At 45.2% G+C, this 24,807-nt stretch overlaps 1 protein-coding gene across 2 annotated transcripts in view; it reads right to left on the bottom strand.

Annotated features, from left to right (window-relative positions):
• Window positions 1-929: 929 nt before the first annotated feature.
• LOC129387245 (uncharacterized) overlaps window positions 930-24,807 on the bottom strand; it is a 60,900-nt gene continuing 37,022 nt past the window's right edge. Inside the window, exon 10 of one of the 2 annotated variants that reach the window (XM_055076045.2) lies at window positions 930-1,196. In XM_055076045.2, coding sequence (XP_054932020.2) covers window positions 1,123-1,196 — 74 coding nt within the window. In that variant the 3' untranslated portion in view covers window positions 930-1,122. Of the gene's footprint in view, window positions 1,197-23,338; window positions 24,056-24,807 lie in introns of those variants that run through there. The other variant, XM_055076044.2, reaches the window with a different exon arrangement.

The raw sequence follows: 24,807 nt of genomic DNA, 5'->3' as shown, positions 1-24,807 counted from the left end.
AGGACTAAACAAGGTGTAGCTATTCTCAGGTCCGGAATTTAAACAGCAACTTTGGTATCAAATTGACAGTACCTCATAAGTGTTTCCCATCATTTATAACAGCTAAGTTTCACCCTTTAACGCGCGACAAGGACGGGCAGAGTTCTTAAAACTCCGACAATATGTCTATGTCAGTACAACTTTAAGCAATGTCTTTGGATGAGACACAGGAAAAAGGCGACAGACGCTCACTATATATTGGCGGGATCAAGGTACATATATGCCTCTGATTAACATGATTCTCGCACTTCATTTGACTAACTTGCGTGTACATTAGCGAGATAACAGCATCTATTACATCAAGTCGGGCTTAGCATAAATATGCCTTCGCATATTTCTCGACATTCTTGAGCAACACTTTGAAGAAACAAACGGTGACTAAACAAGGTGTCTGCTATGATAATGCAGTGTAATAACAGCGTGCCAGCGGAAAGAGGACTGACAGGAGAGATAAACACCAAGGACAAGCCTGTCACACTGCCTTCTGTCACTAGCGGTCTCTAACCTATTCTGGCTCGTTATGATGTCGCAGGGGAACATTTAGCCTCATAGCCACAGACGAGCGTGCACTGTTGTTGTCTTGAAGAAGTGAATGAGCACTTTATTGACATTTTGCATGCAAGAGTAATTCGGCCAGGGTTCCCAAGATCCGATGGTTCCAGGAGGCCGAGTTATTCTCCTATATACCCCCCCCCCTTTTTTTTTTCTTACATTTCTTTTTACTACCGCAAGCACAACTGCACTCAACCAGGCGTGACGATGATACAAGCCTTGCCTCTCCTTACCCTTCTCCAACTCAGTGTGCGCGTGTGAAACTTGAAACATACCACTCACGAGGTCCAGAATCGTTCGAGAAGGCTGCAATCATACATGACCTCAGTTCTTGTAGCAATATGATACGATAGATAATCTTTATTGAAAGAATAACCAGAATAATTGCCAATGGTCGGGGCCCCTAGTCCAGAGCTCCGCTGGCTCTTGCCATCTCCTCAGCTCTCTGGATGAGCTTGAGCTGGTCGTTGAGGGCTGAGCTGGACAGCAGTGCTTCCCATAGCTCCATCTTGGCGTTCGTGCCGTGGTGTTCTATGTTGTGTAGCATGCACTTCCACGCAATGTGGTACAGGGTTGCTGTGGCCCCGCACGACGGGCATTCGTCCCTGTAAGCAAAAACACATCAGCCAGTTTTTCTTTCGTACACGAATCTTTACAAAAGGTGTTCCCGCTGATGGTGAATTCCATGAAATCCGTACGGTGGTTCTAATTAGACTGAAACAATTTTACTGCTTTCATTTATTTTACAAATTGTTTCGCGAACCATGCGAAGTGTTGTGCATTACAGACCGAACAACATAATGTAAGATAACGCGAGAGATGAAAGGATTTTCTAATTACAAGATTTCCGCTTCGGAGCCTGATGTCGGTTTTCTTTAGTAGTCTACAAATTGGCCTCCGTGACAGCATATATCGCGACAATATGATGGTTCCCGCTACTGAAACACTATGTATAAAGTTTGATGGACGCGATGTTCAATATGCAAGAAAGTCGTGCTTTCACGGGGTAAAAGGCAGAGAGAGAAAAACAAAAGAAAGGAGAAAGGCAAGGAGGCAGGAAGGCTAGCCGGTACAAAAATCAGGTTAGCTACACTGCACCGGGCAACGGGGGCGGAAGATGCAGGAGTGGTAGCACAGACACACACTATCTGCCTTTCACCACACAGAATAAAAGTTAACACTAGTCAATGCTAAAGTCGAACACTTGTGCAGGCTTGTTGTCCTCAATAATCGTAACAATGTTTTCGTAGCCCTCTGGTGCGACAGCTTCTCGGCTAGGTATTCCGAAATGGCTTGTTCCGGCGATGGCCTGTCGCCAACGCGACCTTGGGCAGTCCCGAGCTATCCTCTCTGTTTGGGTGTATCGACGACAGTCACACAAAACATGTCCATAGATCTCCTCGATCTCTTTGTAACAATGTGGCCCTCGAGATAGGAGTACATTTTGATGTTTATAAATGAAACGGCAGAGATCACTGGTAAGTACTAAGTGCAGGAACGCAGCACTATACCGCGACTGCCATTTGCACTTACTTCCACGGCTAACTGGATGGATTTCGAAGGAAAGAACTTCGTGGTGAGTTTGCATATGACGAAAGGTTGGTTGTGGGTTATCGTTGCATAATTTTCACAAGATCTTCATTTGAATTTGCTTGTCTCTTTCGATAGTGAAAACATTTAGGCTGCACGCGATCACGCGTTGTGCAATCTAACTTTCACCGCAGTACTTCTCAAAGCCAGTCAATCCATACTTTCCGCAGTAGATGTTTCTACTATGGTCTGTGTTGTTCTCGCGGCCCTTCGGAAAGAGCAATGCGACACAAATGCTTTTCTTTGGCAGCCTGCGCATGGCCTATTTTCTGTAATATGCCCTCCGGACGATATCGTCATCCTCTGCATATCGCTAACGGGCATGATACCTCCGTTAAAGCAGCGCTCTAAGAAATCATAATCACACTCCCGTCTGTGTCTAGAAGGCAATCACGTTACATTTTTTAATGCAGTCTCCAATGTAGGATGGCCATTCGGAATGTGGTTAAATGTAATACAGACCTCTTAATACTTGCCCACTGTTGCGTGAAACGGTTTTGCTGGTTCAAGGAGCTGCAGGCTTTCTTTCACCGTCGTTCAGCCAGCTACTAACTACACGTTACATTCTCTCGCAAAGTCCTGATGCCAGTTTCGTCTGATATACTTATGCAACCAATTTACTTGGCAGTACGAATCGCGACTAGGCCATGGAATGAACATGCGCAGAACTGGAAATGACAATTAGAGCCGGGTTAGGGTGTCACTATGGATAACCGGTAGTCTCCTTGCTTTCCTCCCCCCCCCCCTTCTTAAATTTTTTCAATATAACGTAGAGTTGGTCATATATATATATATATATATATATATATATATATATATATATATATATATATATATATATATATATATATATATATATGTATATATATATATATATATCTGCGCCACCTTTAGCGAGTGCCGGAGGCTTCGTGCTAAACGTCAATCTGTTTTGCTGAAGTAGATCGAAAAGAAACAGCACAAGCAAGGATAAAAAAGATTAGAACAACAGACCAAATGTTGTTCTCAGCTAACATTTATTAGACAGCACGAGGGCCATAGATGCTAGCGCGGGCAAATTATTTAACAGAAAAACGGAGAAAACCGACAAAAGCACAGGACAAAGCACGATATGCATGTCATATCAGTCTATGGCACGAACGCTAACCGAGAAAAAGAAAGTAAAATGCTAAAGACATACGAAATAACAAGTGCAATACAGCGAACGTCTGTCTGCACGGCCGGTTTGCACGCAGTGCTCTTAAGCTGCGATGCCATTTAAGCAGAAAACGGAATATTGACATGCAGAGACAATGGAAAAGTGCATAATTAAGGTTACCCCCTGAAGATGTCAGGGCCTGTATTCACCAAGAAGTTCTTACACGAGAACAGTTATTTTTTGACATATATGATGTTTAGGTGATGTTGGCACCTTTAATTGGCGCCGACTACTCGTTTTAATATAGGAATACACATAATGATGGTAACAGATATAGCAAAACATTTAATAGAAACTCACCGAAGCCTACTTGTGAAATCAATTCATATATATAGGCCAAACACACTTAACCGTAAAGTCGGGCCACATAAATGAGTTAAGTACACTAAGTCATAAACTCAAAACGCGTAATTACACTTGAAACAGATCGCAAAAAGTGAGTCTCAAGAACAAAGCAGTGAAACCACTAAACTAATCCCACAAATGCGCAAAAGTCAACGGTCAGAAGAAAATACAGAATAAGTTTTCAGGAAGGTACATGAAGTCAGGCCCAAAGAGGAACAAATCAAGCCACATAAAATACGTAGTTCTACGTATGCTAGGAATAGATTAAAAGAACTTCATTGAATATTTACCGATGACATCCATTGCTTCCAGAAATCTCTGGAGGGCCATTAACGATCCTGTGTACAATGAATATGTTGGGCGTTGACCTAGGATCCTACTGAGGCTGAAAGGCTTTGGTACAGTGGCAATAAATCATGTATTAGGCGTTGTTTTTCTGCCTCATGTTGCGAATATTCTAGCAGAAGATACTGCATGTAGTTATCTACGTGACAAGTGCATTGCGAGCTGTTCGTAGGAAAATGTGCAAGCTGATTGTCATGTTGGACATGCTGTTTGCGCATGCACTCTGCCAATGGCAAACTGCTCTTACAGGCGGTCATGAGGTCATGACGTCAATTGAGGTCATGCAGACGCATGGGTCAAGCGCACGTCAACCCGTCAGCTTCAGCGATTTCTCGTGTTGCTTTGCAATTGTTGCTGCTAATTATGGAACATTTCGCACACATTCGCTTACAACCATCATCATCATCATTATTTATTTTCCCTTAAGGATCCTTGTCAGGGTATCACATAAGGGGGGGGGGGGGGGATTTACAGAACAAAAGAATAGAAACAAAGATATGGTTACAATTTCCTACAAAACTCAGCCGGTGGATTCGTATGAGAACAGAAAAGAAAAGAAAGAAAAGAAAAATGCCAAGAGGCACACTGAATACAATGCAAAAGCAAATTAGCAGAATAGTCACAATGTGAAACGGCAATCGAAAAAGAACGAAGACGCAGTGAAGCCATTATAAGGTTAGGGTTTGAGGTGATCAGTAAGCAGCTGTTTGAAGATAATGGGGTTACGTTCATTGAGAACTCTATCCGGTAAATTGTTCGAGTCTGCGATGGCGCCAGGCAAAAACGATTTATTAAAGGAAAATATTGAACCATGCAAGCGCTGGATGCTGCAAGAGTTAAAAAAGCGACGAGATGTACGGGTTGGTGCGATTAGAAGGTTTCCATGTAGTTCAGGGAAGTTATAGTGTAGTCTGTGGAAAAGGCACTGTTTTGCAATTTTTCGACAGAATAGTTCGAGTCCTAGGGATGATTTAATCGCACTGAAACTTTCTTCACGGCTGTACCAGGAAGTAATGAATCTAGCGGCACGATTTTGTATTGATTCTAATATAATAATTCAGTAAGCTTTGTGCGGGCTCCAAATGGATGAGGCGTGTTCCCGTGTTCAAGTTTATTTCGAATGAAAGTTTCATAAGCTAGTTTTCTTGTGGATGAGGGGCACAGCGCAAGGATACGTCTGACGTAACCAAGTGATTTAGTGGTGTCCGTGGCCAATTTCATTATATGGTCGGATCAGGTCAACTTGCTGTTAATAGTGATACCGAGATAACGATATGATTCAACGGTGGATAGGGTCATAATCACCACAGTGAATATCCACATGTGTAGTAACATAAGTAAGACGTCATTGTCCTGGTATTATAACTGATAGTGTAAACTGGAGTCGTAGTTGTCCTCCACATTTGCACTCCCATGAAAGTGGCAGCCAACACGGGACACCTTTGCAGAAGGAGCAACAATTTTGCGGTGATTCTTGTCTCAACCTGTAGTGATGAATCCGCAAAGATTTTTGTTTTTTGTTTTAAGAGCTGTTTGCTATTGGCCAGCAGCCTAAGCTAATACTATGTCCAACATCACGGTTAATACGGTCCCTGATTTCCTGCTACGCCTTGATTTAAGTGCTTTCTGATGCAGGACTTTTCTACGGCAGAAAAAGAAATCTACTTGCATATTTCAACGCTTTCTAGCATCCTTAAATCTGCGGCGTTCCATACATGCATGGCTCCATGGCGTCCTTGCTTTTCATTCTGACTTTCGGGAGCCTCGCTGGCGGGTAAATAAGGAGCCCCATCGGCGGGTAATGCTTTATGTGCGAAGAGCAGAGGTTCTGCTGCTAATACCAGCACGTGTGTTTTAAACACAAGCGCTCCTAAACAGTCACTTTGGTACTGAAAACTTGTACGAATTGAGTGGATGCAGGAATTTTCCAGTGCATTATTTTTTCACTGGACTTCACAGTCTTTCGTTTCACTACGTTCGAATGCTCAGATAAACGTATAGTGTCGTCTAATGTAAACGTCGTCATTTCATTTGCTTGCTCTCTGTTAGACTCCTCGCTCACTTCGTGGTAGTGTGGTATTTCAGAACGCCCTATTTCCACAAGAGGATTGGCCACAGGCCCCCGAAGTTTGTGATCGTCGAAGAACCCGGTAACAAAACAGTATGCAGAACCGCGTGGCGGGAAACCACTAGCAGAATACCGGGAATATGGGTTAGCATGTTGGAACAAACACACAGCCATGGCTTCGGGTTTCGTGATTTGAACCTCTTTAAGCGATGTATTCATATAGGAATCTGAACCTGGCAACGTTTAACGTTAGAACGCTATCTAGTGAGGCGAGTCTAGCAGTGTTATTGGAGGAATTAGAGGGTAGTAAATGGGATATAATAGGGCTCAGTGAGGTTAGGAGGACAAAAGAAGCATATACAGTGCTAAAAAGCGGGCATGTACTGTGTTACCGGGGCTTAGCGGAGAGACGAGAACTAGGAGTCGGATTCCTGATTAATAAGGAAATAGCTGGTAACATACAGAAATTCTATAGCATTAACGAGAGGGTGGCATGTCTTGTTGTGAAACTTAATAAGAGGTACAAAATGAAGGTTGTACAGGTCTACGCTCCTACATCTAGTCATGATGACCAGGAAGTCGAAAGCTTTTATGAAGACGTAGAATCGGCGATGAGTAAAGTCAAAACAAAATACACTATACTGATGGGCGACTTCAATGCCAGGGTAGGCAAGAAGCAGGCTGGAGACAAATCAGTGGGGGAATATGGCATAGGCTCTAGGAATAGCAGAGGAGAATTATTAGTAGAGTTTGCAGAAGAGAATAATATGCGGATAATGAATACCTTTTTCCGCAAGCGGGTTAGCCGAAAGTGGACGTGGAGGAGCCCGAATGGTGAGACTAGAAATGAAATCGACTTCATACTCTGCGCGTACCCTGGCATCATTCAAGATGTAGACGTGCTCGGCAAGGTACGCTGCAGTGACCACAGGATGGTAAGAACTCGAATTAGCCTAGACTTGAGGAGGGAACGAAAGAAACTGGTACACAAGAAGCCAATCAATGAGTTAGCGGTAAGAGGGAAACTAGAGGAATTCCGGATCAAACTACAGAACAGGTATTCGGCTTTAACTCAGGAAGAGGACCTTAGTGTTGAAGCAATGAACGACAACCTCATGGGCATCATTAAGGAGTGCGCAATAGAAGTCGGTGGTAACGCCGTTAGACAGGAAACCAGTAAGCTATCGCAGGAGATGAAAGATCTGATCAAGAAACGCCAATGTATGAAAGCCTCTAATCCTACAGCTAGAATAGAACTGGCAGAACTTTCTAAGTTAATCAACAAGCGTAAGACAGCGGACATCAGGAACTATAATATGGATAGAATTGAACAGGCTCTCAGGAACGGAGGAAGCCTAAAAACAGTGAAGAAGAAACTAGGAATAGGCAAGAATCAGATGTGTGCGTTAAGAGACAAAGCCGGCAATATCGCTACTAATATGGATGAGATAGTTCAAGTGGCTGAGGGGTTCTATAGAGATTTATACAGTACCAGTGGCACCCACGACGATAGTGGAAGAGAGAATAGCCTAGAGGAATTCGAAATCCCACAGGTAACGCCAGAAGAAGTAAAGAAAGCCTTAGGAGCTATGCAAAGGGGGAAGGCAGCTGGGGAGGATCAGGTAACAGCAGATTTGTTGAAGGATGGTGGTCAGATTGTTCTAGAGAAACTGGCCACCCTGTATACGCAATGCCTCATAACCTCGAGCGTACCGGAATCTTGGAAGAACGCTAACATAATCCTAATCCATAAGAAAGGGGACGCCGAAGACTTGAAAAATTATAGACCGATCAGCTTACTGTCCGTTGCCTACAAAGTATTTACTAAGGTAATCGCAAATAGAATCAGGAACACCTTAGACTTATGTCAACCAAAGGACCAGGCAGGATTCCGTAAAGGCTACTCAACAATAGACCATATTCACACTATCAATCAAGTGATAGAGAAATGTGCAGAATATAACCAACCCTTATATATAGCTTTCATTGATTACGAGAAAGCGTTTGATTCAGTCGAAACCTCAGCAGTCATGGAGGCATTACTGGAAGATATCTATAGCGGCTCCACAGCCACCGTAGTCCTCCACAAAGAAAGCAACAAAATCCCTATAAAGAAAGGCGTCAAACAGGGAGATACGATATCTCCAATGCTATTCACAGCGTGTTTACAGGAGGTATTCAGAGGCCTGGAGTGGGAAGAATTGGGGATAAAAGTTGATGGAGAATACCTTAGCAACTTGCGATTCGCTGATGATATTGCCTTGCTTAGTAACTCAGGAGACCAATTGCAATGCATGCTCACTGACCTGGAGAGGCAAAGCAGAAGGGTGGGTCTGAAAATTAATCTGCAGAAAACTAAAGTACTGTTTAACAGTCTCGGAAGAGAAGAGCAGTTTACGATAGGTAGCGAAACACTGGAAGTGGTAAGGGAATACATCTACTTAGGGCAGGTAGTGACCACGGATCCGGATCATGAGACTGAAATAACCAGAAGAATAAGAATGGGTTGGGGTGCGTTTGGCAGGCATTCTCAAATCATGAACAGTAGGTTGCCACTATCCCTCAAAAGGAAAGTGTACAACAGCTGTGTGTTACCAGTACTCACATATGGGGCAGAAACCTGGAGGCTTACGAAAAGGGTTCTGCTGAAATTGAGGACGACGCAACGAGCTATGGAAAGAAGAATGATGGGTGTAACGCTAAGGGATAAGAAAAGAGCAGATTGGGTGAGGCAACAAACGCGGGTAAACGACATCTTAGTTGAAATCAAGAAAAAGAAATGGGCATGGGCCGGACATGTAATGAGGAGGGAAGATAACCGATGGTCACTAAGAGCTACGGACTGGATTCCAAGGGAAGGGAAGCGTAGCAGGGGGCGGCAGAAAGTTAGGTGGGCAGATGACATTAAGACGTTTGCAGGGACAACATGGCCACAATTAGTACATGACCGGGGTAGTTGGAGAAGTATGGGAGAGGCCTTTGCCGTGCAGTGGGCGTAACTAGGCTGATGATGATGATGAAGCGATGACAGCGCACCACTGTCGGTGCTAGTAGCAACCAAAATTATGCTCACAATAATATGGACTGAAAAGTTTCAACCAAATGCATTTTATGCACTCGATGCCCTTTCCGTCTTCAGCACTGTTTCAGGAACTGTACTCGATCGATCCCGAATTTTGTGTTACCTGTCACGCGCGGACGAAGGCAAAGGAAGGTGATGACTTAATATTCAAACACCTTTTTTTTAGAAAGAAAATGGGGACACTACCGACAGACGTGTTCTTACGAAAGCTGCTGCTGCCTAAATTGCTGCTACTAAATTGCGGGCGGGTGTGTAGAGATACCTATGCAATGAGAATATAAATTTCGTGTGATTTTTAATGTGTTTTGACGATAAAGATATTAAAAGAATTCGCAACTTCAAACGCATTCAGAAAGGTAATGCATAAGATGTACTCGTGGTAACATTTATAATGTCCATGGGGCTGAGTTCAATGTATCCTGAAATGTGGACGTGTCAATTAGGGCTTTTAAGTAACGGCGGATCGGTGTTCTCAGTGGCAACATTTTTTCAAGGATTTAACGATATTCTTTAATACTTCGTTATTTCCGCAGTATTTTTTCGTGATTCAACTACTTGACAATGTGGCGTCTCGGAACGGTGCGGCTGTGGTTTCATTTCGCCACAGCAAAAAAAGAAGGTTAGCAGAACTGCAGCCATTGCTCGTTACCTTTATTTACAATCAATAAATAAATACACGTCACTGAAATATCTATCCATGGTAACCATGTCCGTGTCCGTAGCTGATGACTTTGTATCCATGCCCGTAGCCTCCGTGACCGTATCCTCCATAGCCACCATAGCCTCCGTAGCCTCCATAACCGCCGTAGCCGCCGTATCCACCATAGCCACCGTGACCGTAGCCGCCGTATCCACCATAGCCACCGTGACCGTAGCCGCCGTATCCACCATAGCCACCGTGACCGTAGCCGCCGTAGCCGCCGTATCCACCGTAGCCGCCGTAACCTCCATAGCCTCCATAGCCACCATAGCCACCATAGCCATGCCCATAGCCGTAGCCAGCCGCTACAACAGCGATGGCGATGGATAGAATCAGCAGTGACAACTGAAAAAAAGGGGGTACTTTGTTAACATCCTGAACGTCACAGTACGAATTTTTCAGATGTAACTCATTATAAAAACTTCCTCATATCATCGACGGACATATTATTACGCCTGTGTGGCATTTGTAAACACAAGTGCTGTTCTTGTCTGAACTATTTGAATATACGCACATATATAGCAGTATGAAGTATAAATAACTAGATTCGAAGTGACAAAGCTAACAAAGAGCGGGGCCAGTAGGACAGCAACGCTTGTCTTCTCAAGTGTAATTAATGGAATTTGAAGTCCAAACCAGACGAAGGTTCACGGAAGTAGAAAAACTAGAAGTGATCAAAATCGGCAGAAAGAGGAACGTCCAAGCTGGAACCAACATTCTGACAAGGGACTTTGACTTCGTCAGTCACTTGCTATGAGAAGTCCCCATAATGAAACAATAGCTTAAGTCTTGGATATACATTGTTAGGCCACCATAGATATTATATGGCGTGCGCGTCAAGTACAAATTGTAAGCATCGTTCTTACGAGGGCCTTCATGTTTCCGTTGTAACTGTGGAGGTGCGGTGCGTGGTATCCGAGTACGGGGCTTGCAGAGCCGTCGACGTCGAGACGATATCCTGACACAAGAAGGCTGTAAAGCCCTTATATATACACCAGCTTGTGGAGCCAGCGTCAAGTCTTTCCACGCCCGAAAAACCTCTCTCACGCGGCAATCCGTGAAGCCAGCTCAGAGAAGTTTCGCGGGAAAGGAGCACAATACGGAAGCATTTTGGCCCGAATACGTTGCCCTCTTTAATGTTACTTGCTGTTTTGTTCATCCCTCAGTTTGCAGAAACCCTGGGAAACGCCTTGTTGTAGTGTAAGAAAAAAGAAAAGTGGCCAAAGGACAGAAAACAGCAAGCGCCGTTCGAATTTCCGCCGCCGCGTTGACGTCGCCGCTCGAGTAACGAGTACCGCCCCTCACGACCACGGATCAAATATACGGTAGCAAAGGGGCCAATGGCACAGCGATGGCCGATTTGAGAAATGGCGCGCGCGTCATTATATTTCTTTTCAAACAGTTGTCCCTGATAGGATTGTATGAAGCGACAAGCTTGAAAAACGATACCTTTGTAAACCATCACAGATGTATTCGTATTAGATAAGAATCGAAGCGACATTTTCGACTTTCAGTTCATTTCATTTATTTACTTTCAAGGCCAAAGAGATTACACGAAGGAGTAGGTTTTAGCAAAATATCGCGTAAGTAAGCACGGTTACAAAATTAAATGACGCAACGCTTGTCGTTTTCTCTTTTTGCAGCGAAGCTGTTTATGGCTTGGAGCTGGGAAAAAATGAGTCCGACATGTTGACAAAAAGAAATCATGACATGGGCCGATCCTGGTGATAGTGCAGAGAGGGTCTAAGCTCAATGGCACATAAACCCAGCGGGCTCGGGTACCTTTAACGCACCCTTGAGCTATGTTTTTTACACGTGCGACCCAAAGAGGTCCCAGGCACAAGGGTAAAAACAGATGTCAAAAAAATTATGAAGCTCCCACGCACTTTGGGAATCGATGAAAGCAAAGCTTTCCGTGCTGTTTGCTTTGACTGACGATAATTAGAGGTGATGTTGACGGCGAATGTTTTATTTCTTCAACGCATTGTCCAACACAGGAGCGGTGAGTTGATGTTGAACGTTACCTTGCGTGCACCACTGCTGTTTGTCTGCGTAGAACACAAAACACAAAGGGAAAGGTGTTTGCTTGAGGCGTTGTTGTGCGCCATATTTCACATCGTCTGAGAGGGTGGATAATTGTCATTGCCCCACATGGCTTGCCCCACATTGCCCCACAGTGCCAGAAGCATTAACTTGAATTGGATTATGGGGCTGCACGTGCCAAAACTAGAATCGGATTATGAGGCAGGCAGTAGGGGCGCACTCCGGATTAATTTAGGCACCGTGCTATTCTTAAACGGGTCCCTAAATCAAAGTACGCGAGCGTTTTTTTTATTTCGCTCCCGTTGAAATGCGGCTGCCTCAGTCAAATCCGCGACCTCGAGCAATGCCATAGCCGCAAGGTTATCGCAGCGGGCACAGGTATGTTGATTAGACGTACAGCCGCTTCCGTTGTGTCGCCTAGACCCTGCGGTGCGCTTTAATTAATGCGGCTCTGCTTCTGCATGCCTTGCCAAAGTTCTCCGATAGACATATTTGCATGGTTTTATTTTTCATAAATAGCAGAAACGCAACGTACCATACCTTGAACTTAAGTTTACCCAGCGTTTCCTTGCCTTCCCACGTCACCTTTTCCCTATCCACACCCACCCCCTTCTTGTATTTGTTATGGGAACTGCAAGCGAAGAGTTGCAAGGCTGTTATTCACTCGTTTCGCGGCTGACGTCGGTTCTACCCATTCTCTGCCTCCTCTCCCCCCTGCTCTCTTCCATTCTATCTAGCTTCCCTCTGGGCTTGCACGTTGGTAGAAAGGTAAGCGCTTGCGTTGGGTCACGGATAATTACAGCTGTGAAGAGGCTAATATGGCGACGACCTGTGAGCTACAGAGGGCATTGTGTACATTCGACGCGGTGCGATCCAAACGAGTTCTTCACGTCTCTTTTCTTCTCTGCGAAGCCCCTTCCTGTATATAAACGCTCTGAACCACCCCGCGACGCGGTGTGCCGGACTGCAGCAGTCACAGCAGCAGTAGCAGCAGCAGCAGTGGGAACGTCGAAGGAAAAGACAAAAAAAAAGCTTCGCTTTAAAGATGTTTTGTACAACTTTTTCAAAAAGAACTGTTGGAATATTCTCGGCGCCACCAGTGCAAATGCGCTAGGGCCACTGCTCGCGCATTTGTCATCGTCGTCTTCTTGCACAGCTGGCTCCGTTGTCGTTCACCATTTCAGCGTACACCTAATTAGACACCTAATTAACCACCCGACTCATGGTCAACCCCCCGCTGTGGATATGTGCCACAGCCACTCAGGACAACAGCAACAACAATAACATTTCAGCGTAGAATTTCACTTCTCTTCGTCGTAATGAGGACGCCGCCTTTACAGGGGTATTAGCCATTGCCTAAGGGGTATGAGACATTCATTGTCTTAAGTGACGGATACTTTCAATAACGCAGGTGATACGCGAATTTGTGTGCGAACATATACCACCACGATGACCACAGATTAGGACAAGAAATATGTTCGTACCTTTGCTCAATATTCTGGGTCACCTCTGTGTCGTGTGCTAAACAGCTTCGCTGGTCATCCCCCTTCGCAAAGTGGAATGGCTCACGCATTTTTTTAATAAGTGAAGGTTCAAGCCCTTTGAACCCTTAAAAAACACTCGCAAGTGTCAGAATGCCCTCAAAAATTTGCCTATAGTACTTGTTCCTACTAACTATTTTCGGTTTCGTTGCCGAGGAGTTGGACGCGTGATGACGTAATCGTACACTGGCTCGCTCCATGACTGCGATCACGGCAGCTACCACATGCGACTGCACTTAAAACAAACGCGCGTAGCATTATCGCTTATTGTTCTTGTCAGCAACGTCGTCATAGTTTGCTTTATTATTACACGACGTCAACAAATTTTGCTCCGTGTCAGGACGCAAGAAAAAAGTCGCTGTTCCTAGACCCGGAACTTCAAGGCCAGCTTTGGTATTTCATAATACCTAATGAGTATTCCCCAGGCTTTGTAATGGCTATGTATCCTCCTTTTACATGTGTACGTCGGTACTCCTTTAAGTAATATCTTTGGAAGAGACGGAAAACAAAGGCGACGGGCGCTCCCTGTGTGTGGGCGGGATCAAGTTACGTGTACGCAGCTGATTAACATGACGCTCGCACTTCATTTCGCTAACTTGCGTGTAGAGTAGCGAGATAGCATAATTTATCACATCAAGTGATGCTTAGCATTAAGTTAGGTTGCCCTTCCAAATATTCCCGACATTTTTAGCAGCACTTGGAATTAAACAAATGGTGACTAAACAATGTGTCTTCTATGACAATGCAATATAATAACGGCGTAACAGCGGACAGAGGACTGACACGAGAGATGAACGCAAGCGAAGCCTGTAACACACATTGCGCTTCAGCCTTCCGTCGCTGGCGGTCTCTAACTTGTTCGGGCTCGTTCTTATTTCGCCGAGGAACATTCAGTCACACAGTCAAGAGTGGTCTACGGTCTGTTTGTCTTGAATAAGTGCATCAGCATCTTATTGGCCTTTTGTATACAAGATTACTTCAGCTATGTTTCCCAAGATCCAACGGTTCCAGAGAGAGATAAAACTTTATTGTTTCCTTCATGGGCTCCAAGGGTGGCCGGAATTGGGAGACAAACCTCTACACTAATTTACTAACCGCTAGACTAACCGACTAGCATCGTGAACGACTTCGTTTCCAGCCAGACCCTAGTGACCAAAGGCGTAGATGATCTGGACGCGGCGTTGCCTTTAGGGGGATGCCGGAGAATATCTTCTGAGCTTGGGGTGCTATCAGTCCTCTTGCATAGTTGCAAATTACCGTTTTGGAATCGCTGATGACGCAGTGTGCATAGGTAGAGTCGTTGGCCAAAGCGATGGCCGTTTCTTCTCCTTCGTCGGGTTTGAGTGGTTAGTATTGATGCCGTAGCGGCGAAGTAATACTGCGAGCCAGCGACACCGCGGCCGCCATGGCATTTGGTGGGGGCATTCCGCTGTTTCCATATATATGCTGCGTCTACGGCTTGGTCGTGGTGCTTTTGTAGTTGTTCAGCTCTGTCTGCGCGTCGGCTCCTGATTGTGTTCAGGTTGCATATTGCGAGGTATGGGCGGGATAACTAGCTAAGCGCGAATGTTCGAAGGAACGGGTACTTTAGGTCCTACGTGAGTGATGTATAGGTTATGCCTAGGGTGCGTGAAAAGTACCTGCCCGTGGTGCAATTGGAGAGTCGTTCGTATTGGGTAATACGCTGAGCTTCAATAAGCTCGTCTATGGTGTTGTGAATGCCGAGGGCGTTCAGTTTCTCGTTAGTGGTGGAAATGGGAAGATGGAGGGCCTGTTCATGGGCCCTCTTGATCACGATATTCAGTTTGAGCTTGTAAGTCGCACTGAGGCGGACATATGTGATCTTGCTCAGAGCGTAGGTGGTTGCCATACAAATCAGGTTGTTTTCTTTCATGCCATGTTGTCCATTTGCGATGAGTGCAATGAGGCGAGTGATTTGGTGTTCATGATTCTTTAATTGCTTGAGTAACTCCGTGTTTCTGCCGTTTGGTTGGATGCGTAAGCCAAAGATACGGATGCTAGGCACTGTAGATATGCGCTGCTGATGCACATGGAGTTTAAAAGCACTTCTTGTTGGGCTAGTTGGTAGCTGTTCATTATAAAATAAAAAGACGCCAAATAAACGCACACAAGAAAAAAGAACGGGACAGGTCGCCCTGTCCCGTTATCTTGTTGTGTTTGTCCGTTTATTTAGCGTATTTATATTTTCTAATGAAGAAGGAGTTGTATTTCAGAGGGGGGGGGGGGGAGGGGGAAGGTCTGGGTGTCGACCTCCCAACCAAGGCTTGTATAGAACGAGCTCCGATTTCTGTGGGGAGCACTCCAGGACGCGTGGTTCTACATATGCAACAACCTCGTTGATGGCATGCTGCAGCGTGTCTTGGATGTACCCGTCGTAGCCCCCGGTGACCCACAGGGTGATGTCGTCTGTGTAGAGGCTATGCTTCCGATGGTTCCAGGAGCCAGGGTCAGTGTCTCAGATAACCACTCTTTTTTCCTTAACTTTATTTCTCCTTGCACAAGCAAAGCTGCAGCCAGTCGGACGTGACTATGATTACGGACCCAGCCTTTCCTTACCCTCTTCCATCCCAGTTTGCGAGTCCGAAACTTAAAAACATACAGATCATGAGGTCCAGAATCGTTCGAGAAGGCTGCATTCATATATAACCTCTGTTCTCATAGCAAAAACACATCAGCCAGCTTTTCTTTCGCATATGAATCTCTACAAAGGGAGTTTCCCATGATCGTGTATACCATGAAATCCGTACGACGGCTTCAATTGGACTGAAAAAAATTTACTGTTCCCATTTATTCTACAAATTGTTTTCGAAAATGATGTGAGACGTTGTGCATTGCGGGCCGAACAACATAATGGGAGATAACGGCAGAGATGAAATAATTTATTTATTACAGCGATAGCAATTATACGGACACTCCAGGCACATTTCTGCCCTTCGCGTCGTCGTCGGCGGTAGGTTCCGTATAAAGTCCAAGGACTATGAAACCATCGCCGCGCGCGGTATGTTGTACGTGCGAGTGGAAGCGTGCAATGGTTAGCCGGCAAACGCGGTTCAATCGTGTGCGCGAGCGAGGAACGCGGGCCAGAAGTGCGCCCTCTCCTGTCACGCGCGAGGCAGGGTGTCAAACGAGAGAGGAGAGGCGTTCTTCTCCGGCGACTGCTAGGATGCGTCGATGGCCTCCTCGCTCGCTGTTCCGTATATATAGTTCCGTATAGGGTGGAGACAACCGCGGCGTTTACCACGGCGTTGGGTACGTTGGACACGCGAATGGCGGACGCCGTAGGGACGAGCTGCTGGCGCTCGTGTTTCTGGAAAGCGATCTGCGATGTTTGCCGAGTGCGCGTAGTGCGAGTAGCTTCGTAGGCGCTGTGCTTTCGACGTTTTGTTCGCGGTGAAGCGAGAGATGGTACGAAGGTGAATTCACTTGCTGCTGCCGCGATTCCTCACTCCAGCATGTTGACAGCGAGTTTCCACGCCCATCAAGCGAGATGTGTTCATGTTTACCTGTGCACGCGTAACACCGTGCTTGTTTTTTATACGTCTTTATTGCTGCGTTCAATAGGCGAAGCCTTGCGGAAGAAAGGGAGTGCTCTATGGGGGAGGGGGAGGGGGACCGGTGCTCTTAATTGTGCTTGTTAATTCAGTTAAAACACGTTGGCGGGCTAGTTGTTTGGAATCCACGATAGAATGTGTAAGCGCGACTGAACAAGGACATAGAAAGAAGCTGACACACTAAGACAGCGCTGTCTTGGTGTGTCTGTTTCTTCCTACGTACTCGTTCAGTCACGCTTGCATATTCTATCACTGTTGATTTAGTTAGTAAGCGAATGTTCACAAGTCTATACGACCGCAAAACTAATATCCTTACTTCGTACAGCTATCCACTAATTTGCTTTTGCAAGCGGTGCTTCGCCTTTCTAGCAAAACTGCGGCATATTTTTAACATAATTTATTTCGAGCGATCGTCTCTGTTTGGCTGCATCAACGACCGTCACACAAAATGTGTCCATCAATCTCCCTGGAGATATGAATAAATATTGATGTTTGTAAATGAAGCGGTGGACACGAGTGGCAAATACAAAGCGAAAAAAAGCAGTACTACCATAACTGCCATTTGCGCTTACTTCCATGGCTAGCTGGACGGTGTCTCTTTCCATATGACAAAATGTTGCTTGTAATTTACCGTTACATAAGTTTCACGACATTTTCATTTGAATTTGATGGTTTCTTTCGATAAAGAAAGCATTTTGGCTGCAAGCGATCACGCGTTGAGCATTCTCGCTTTCACAGCAATACTTCTCAAAGCCAGTCAATCCATACTTTCCGCAGTAAATGTTTCTCTCTATGCTCTGTGTTGTTGTTGTGGCCGTTCGAAGGGAGCAACACGACTCAATTTATTTCCTTTGACAGCCTGCCCGTGACCTTATTTCTGGAATACGCCCTGCAGCAGAAGTGTCGTCCTGTGCATATCACTAACGGGCTAAACAACTCTATAGCTGCGCTCTGTACATCTGAGTTACCTTTGTAAGCGTTCGCAAACGTACCAGTTGGGACGAATACCTTATTATTATTTTTTTTTTGCTACGTGTGCGTTCAAAAAGGTTTTTCGAAATCTTCAAAGGGTGAATTGAAAATGGTTTTCGTTCGGAAGTGCTATTTGTCATTGCCTGGCAGCCGTTGGTTTTATACTAAATAAATAGCAGCAGGATTGGCTGGAATTTACTTTTACAGACAGTTCTACGTAAGAACTTTTGCCCTTACTTAGAAAAATATAGTTATGCTAAAGCATTTCGTAAGACCTGGGGGCACTCAGTCGTGATGTGAAGCATATTATTACCCAGAACAGCCAGCCCATGGGGAGCAGCACTGACGAGTGGAAAGCATTTCGAATTTGGGCCCACGGGCAGGGGCGTAGCCAGGGGAGGAGGAGGGCTTATGGGGCTTCAGCCCCCCCCCCCCCCCCCCCCCGAAATTTTTTAGTGCTGTCCATGCACGGCCGACCAAAGCAACCTCCGGCGCCGGAAATCATTCTGGATTTTGTCTAGAATGACCTTTTCACGCTCGAAAAGACATTTCACCGCGAACATTGCGAACTCGGGCTGGATTTCGCGGCAACGGCTATGCACCGGGAGTCACATAACGCAAGGAGCCCCATCCGAGCACCAAATTTCAAGAGCGTTTTCATGGAGAACGGGCTCACCGCAGCATGTCGCGGAGGCCGCGGAATCTACGGAGCGTATGGATGTCAGTTCCGAAACCCTATGGGTATAAATTCTCAAACTCTTGATGCGAAAGGTGCATTGAAATTTCCAAACTTGTGCTTCAGATTTTCAATTGCGGAACTTTGAGGGTTTAATGTAGTGATAAACATTTGACGCGAAAGATGCATTGACTTTTCCAAAGTCTTACGTTGGAACATATGAGACAAGCCTAATCAACACACTATCAGGCAAGATAAACCAATAAAGAATCAATCAATAAATCAATCAATCAGGGTGACAAAGCACGCAGCGAGGTCCGATGAGACGAAGCGTTGTTGTGGTTCATTCGTGCCTTCATGTCACATAAAAAAAATAACATTTTTTTTTCACCTACGCCAAAGCATCCATGTCAAGACACTAAAGCCAGCCAAGGTAACTACGTTCCTATTTATTTTTTCTACTTTGACTTTGAGGGGAGAGGGGGTGGAATGGGTGAACAGACGATGGTGGCTAAGTCTCGTGTGCGCAAAGGAGAAAAGCGGGGAGCAAGCGCGCCGCCTTCCGTCGCGCGCGATACATCGGGGAGTGTGGATGGAATGGAGGCGGGATCTAGGATTCTGTGAATCTGTGATTGCACAACATGTTCATTTGCCTTGTTTGACGCATTATATACAGTGATTTTTCTTATATATGTAGATTTATTGGATACTTATGCGTACACTTAAATATCTTGTTGCCAGGTTTTGTGTATACGTGCAGTGAACTTTGTTTCTAGTGGCACTTTTTTGCCCTTTATCAAGCTGTATCTTCGCATTTGTATATATATTCAATTGTATATTCGCCTTTATAATGTACGAGGGCGAGTGAAATGAAAGTTAGCCTACCCACCCCGCGCAATAATGGTTCGGTTCATTATCTGCGAGGCATGCGCGTAGCACTCAGGCATCTTTCATTTACAAAAGTGACACACAGGTGTGAGGATAAATGTTCTTTAATGCTCTCATACACTGGGTTGAACATGGTTGCGTGACGTAATGGATGCTCCAGAAGTTGAGCAGCGTGGTGCCGTGAGGTTTTTGACAGCTGAAGGTGTTTCCCAAAAAGATATTAGACGCCGTATGGCTGCCGCGTTCGTTGAACATTTCATTTCATTGGCCACTGTGAAGCGTTGGAGTAAGCTGTTCAAAAAAGGACGTGAAAGGTGCAAAGACGATCCAAGACCGAGCCAAAGCCATCGTGCAATCATTCCCAACAAAATTCCGAAGCTTGATGATCTGGTGAAACAAGAACGGAGGATAAGCATCGATGAACTGGCAGAGCGTGTGGACATCAGTCACGGTTCGGTTCACACCATAAGTCATGAACATCTCGGTTATCGGCTCTTGCGGGCGCAGTGGCTGCCCAAGATTTTGAACCACCGCCAGAAGACGGAGAATTTCGGCGCTGCCTTGACTCATCTGATCCGGTATCATAATGAGGGTGACGACTTCTTTTCTGCAACTGTGATCGGGGACAAACCATGGTGCCACTACTACGAGCCTGAAACCCGACGGCAAAGCTTACAGTGGAAACATTCGAAGTCACCGCCCTCAGTGAACACAAAGGCCGTCATCAGCGCCGGAAAGGTGTTGTTGAGTTTTTTTTTTTTTCGATCGTCAGGGGCCATTACTGACAGAATTTGCTAAATCTTCAGAGACTATCAATTATTTCCGTTATTGTGAAACGACGGATCTGCTGCTAGTCTCAACCAAGAAGAAACGACGTGGAAAATTGACGAATGGGGTCATCTTGTTCCACGACAATGCCCGTCCCCACGTCGCTGATGTGTTTAATATAAAACTGGCAACGTTCAAGTGGGAAACGCTGTAACATCCGCCACACAGCTGAGACCTGTCGCCTTGCGACCTCCACATGTTGGGGCAGCTGAAAAAACAGTTCAAGGGAACCAGATTCGTGTCGGACTATGACGTGAAAGAGTCAGTTGCAGGCTTTTTGAAGCAGCAACCCAAGGAGCTTTATGAGACGGGAATCACGCCACTCGCTAGTCAATGGGAGAAATGTCTGAATGCTCATGAAGACTACTTTTAAATAAAGTACCCCGTTTGTCATCTATTCCCACTGGCTCATTTTCATTTGACTCGCCCTCGTATATTTTGCAGAACTCCCGCTTTTTATACGTGCTCTTGTTGCGACCATAATTTCGATGCAATTACTCACGACACACGACCGGGCACACGACTGCTCCTGCGTAATACATTCGAACAAATGACAGCGTCATTGAGATTTTTCACGGGCCGTTGCCTATATATGTACAAGAATGTGAGCAAGGTTATTGAATGACAAAGTTTCATTAACACGTTTGTCATCAACTTGTTCATTTCATGGCCATTACATTTTTCATATCAGCGGCATGCACTGCTTTGCTGGTTTCGAACTGATAGAGTTCTAAAGTTCGTGTGATATCTTCTCTACTTATTAGTTAGGCAAAAAACATGGAAGCGTTGACATCAGGTATTCTGGGCACAATTTTTGGCACATACGAGTACATTCCTTTATGAAAAAATACATATTTTACTTGTTTCGACAGTGTGTAGCGTTCGAGAAATTGCTTGCGGCATCTTTGGCAATCACAATGCAGTTATTATTCATGTACTTGAAACCTCGCAAATTGTTTAAGAGGAAGCTTTAGCTCGGGCCTAACTCCGACGCGGCCTATTCAAGTACATGTGAAACGCAGAAACACTTTTCTGAGATAACTCTTCGATCGCTTGTCTTTAAATTTGTTGCACTTGAGAGAGAAAGCTAAATTCTAGTGTCTGTTGAAAGCGGAATTACGATTTAAAGTCTGAATTTTTCTGAAAAATTCGAAAGCTCGAAAAATAAATAGAAGCACGATGTTTAAAGCTAATAGCTCTGCATCAAGAGCAGATATTGCGGTTCTGTAAACGGCATCTATTATAACAGTCAAAGCGGACAAATTCGATATGTCAATTTGTATCTTACGTGAACTGGTTACGTTGTGTACAATGGTTCTGCAAAAGCCTTATTTCCATAATATTAAATTTCTTGAGATTCATATGTAACATACCTATTTTGTCCGCTCTAGATGTACTATTAGATGCAATTCACAGAATTGCGATGTTTTTTTTTTTTTTCGTTGTTGAGTTACAGAGTGTTAAACTTGATAGTTTCGTTTTCTAAAAATTTGTGATTTTTTCCGATTTTTAATAAAGAACTGACAACCTAAATGAAAGAAATCGAAACGAAAAGTGAGTAGAATTTATGTTTCATTTTAAATACAACAAACCTGGTCAAATTTGGTGTAGTGGTTGCCGAGAAAAACGTATTTACATTTTACATGTATTTAGATGAGCACTCGAGCTAAATCTTTTTAAGGAGGAGGCCGAGCTGCAATGTGAGCACCCCCCCCCCGAACGAAATTTCTGGCTACGCCACTGCCCACGGGATAATATAAATGTTCGTAAAAGCGGGTCCAAGCTATGGTGATGTCAGGCATATTAGAGAAGGCACCTGGCCACTGACAGCGAAAACCCAGAAGGCTTGTTCCTCTTCGTTATATTGCGATCGAAAAGCTTGATTAATTCGGCCTCTTATGTTTATGTCTCAAGCGAGGTGTCATGTTTGTCACCTCCTGAACGGAATGATGACTGCCATTGCGCGAAGCGCATATTGAGTCAAATATAGCCTCGATATTCCAATGATAGAACACGTGCTTGAGCTCGTACGCAACCTACTGCGGCCCAAAATAGGAAGTCGATCAAACAGAGAGACTGTTAGCAGGAAATAACTTAGAGCCAAACAAGGATGACTGTTCTTCGCGGTAACAGAGCGCCGCATTGGGAGTAACATGGCTTCCTCGATAAACAAACGCTGTTGATTATTTAACCCTTGCATGAAAATAGAAACCAGGACCACCACTTCGCAAGTCCAAGTGCTCTACTAAGTGAGGTGTCCAAGTGGCTAGCAGATGAAAGTGTGTGGTGAAAGAAATCGAAAACTCGATTACATTTATGAATTCATCGCAGATTTCTAGTTATGGAAATTTTCACATAAAATAACTAGTTAATTATTAAGCTTAATCCGAAGTCGCTTGAACACGTCAATTAATTCTTTATCGCACTGTCGTCTACTCAGCTCCTAGTACACTTACTACAGAAGGACCGCGCCTGTAAATTCTTAGTTTCGGATTCAGTTTCCCGAACAGAACGAATTTTTGAGCAACTGGGCTCTGGTCGCAAAGTGGCTTTGCTGTTGCGCTGCTGAACCCGAAATTGCGGGATCGAATCCCGTCGGCGCCGGCCGTATTTCGATGGGGGCGAAACGCAAAAACACCCGTGTACTGGACATTGGGTGCAGGTCAAAGAACCCCCAGGTAGTCAAAATTAAGCCAGAGTACCTCCACTACGGCGCGGCTCATAATCATATCGTGGTTACCGCACGTAAAACACCTGATCTTTTAATTTTTTATCAGTTGCAGCGATAGCTTTTTCTTTATTTTCAGGAGAAGAGCTGGCTTTATTTTGAACACTTCTCTAAAGTCACGCAAGAACCTATTATAAACTGACATAAATCAGGTATTTTAGCAATCGTGCCTCATGAATTTGGTTGCGACATCTGAGAGCTGAACGCGCAACTTGGTAATCTACAGCAGAAAGCCGTAGCCAATGAACCACCAGGGTGGGAAACGAGCAGAACTGAAGAACGTGTTCGCCGAGCGGGAATACCTGTCGATGAGATCGACAGCTCGAGATTTTGCCGCACAGTTGGCATAATTGCCTCATCTGATGCATTTGTTTTTCGTTTAGCGATATTAAATTAACGTGAAAACAATAACGCAACCTGTAATTCGGCAGCATTATCTAGGCATGGCGTTGTTTGTGGCCACAATAGAGAGCAAGTAGGGTCCGTTACCTTGCTCCACCAACGGTGCTGCTCGTGATGGCCGTTACGGAAACGCCGCTGTTTTCTGTTTGTTTCTATGTCAAATTATTCGTTTGTTTATTGTTCGTCTGCTTCACTAGATGTTCTGGCGATTTATGCAGTGTCCGCAAGAATGTGCTTATGGGCGCTTATCGTGAACCAGAGTTCGACGGCGCCTTGTGGCTGGGCCCGCGAGCTGCTCGCCGATGATGACGCGGGTGATCTTGGCGTGCGACACGATGTCCACCAGCTCCTGCCGCCTAACGGGAATCACTCGCTGCTCGCGTTCGGTTTCGCCCGCTGCATCGTCTTCCCCAGTTCCTGCTCCTTCGACGCCGCTGCCTGTTGTGATGGGCTCGTCCTCCGGCTGCGTTGTGTCTTCGACGTCAGCTGTTGCAAAAATAAATCACACAAGGATTCGTGCTGATCTGTAGCCCTTCTCCGCGCCTCCTACAACGGCAGCAATGCGCGCAAACTGTGCGTTGGGCAGCGTTCGCACTCTGTGAAACGATGAGTTGTTTATGATGTCGCTGCAGCGCGGAAAAAAAAAAACTATTCATGGGCAGATTCTTCGAAGTCATGAAAGTCAAGAACACGCCCCAATCGCCGTTTTAGCTCACAAATGTACGTGTTGTTTAACACGTCCTGCTCGTTTGTCAAATTCTGCGATATGGGGTAGTTAGAGAAAGTAATTTCTCTCATGCTGCGGATTTCAGTGTTTCAATTTACCTATACGCAGTTAAGGCTCAACTACCAGCTGTCGCCAACAATATTGTAGAATTCACTCAGGGTGTAGTTTATGAACTTAAGTGAATTGCTCGTTAAATGTCGCCGTGGATCTCTTCATTTCGGGGATTGGCGTCCATGCAGTCATAGCTGATACGTGGCATAGACAAAGGCACAGCGAGCTATCTGCTATCCTTAATAAGAAATCCTAAAACCGTTCAACGACCCACCGTGGTAGCTCAATGTATGCTATGGTGCTGTGCCGCTACGGTCGTGGCCGCGGCTTCGATCTCGTTCGCGGTGGCCGCATTTCGAGGGGGGGGAGGGGGGGGGGGGGGTTAGGCGTACGCTCTCGCGCAAACAGATTTAGGTGCATGATTCAGAACTACAGCTGGTCAAAATTTCTCAGGAGTCTC

This window comes from Dermacentor andersoni, chromosome 2 (assembly GCF_023375885.2).
Source record: "Dermacentor andersoni chromosome 2, qqDerAnde1_hic_scaffold, whole genome shotgun sequence".
Classification (NCBI taxonomy): Eukaryota; Metazoa; Arthropoda; class Arachnida; order Ixodida; family Ixodidae; genus Dermacentor; species Dermacentor andersoni.
Note: the sequence above shows the minus strand (reverse complement) of the source record. Positions and strands in the feature narration are given on the sequence as shown.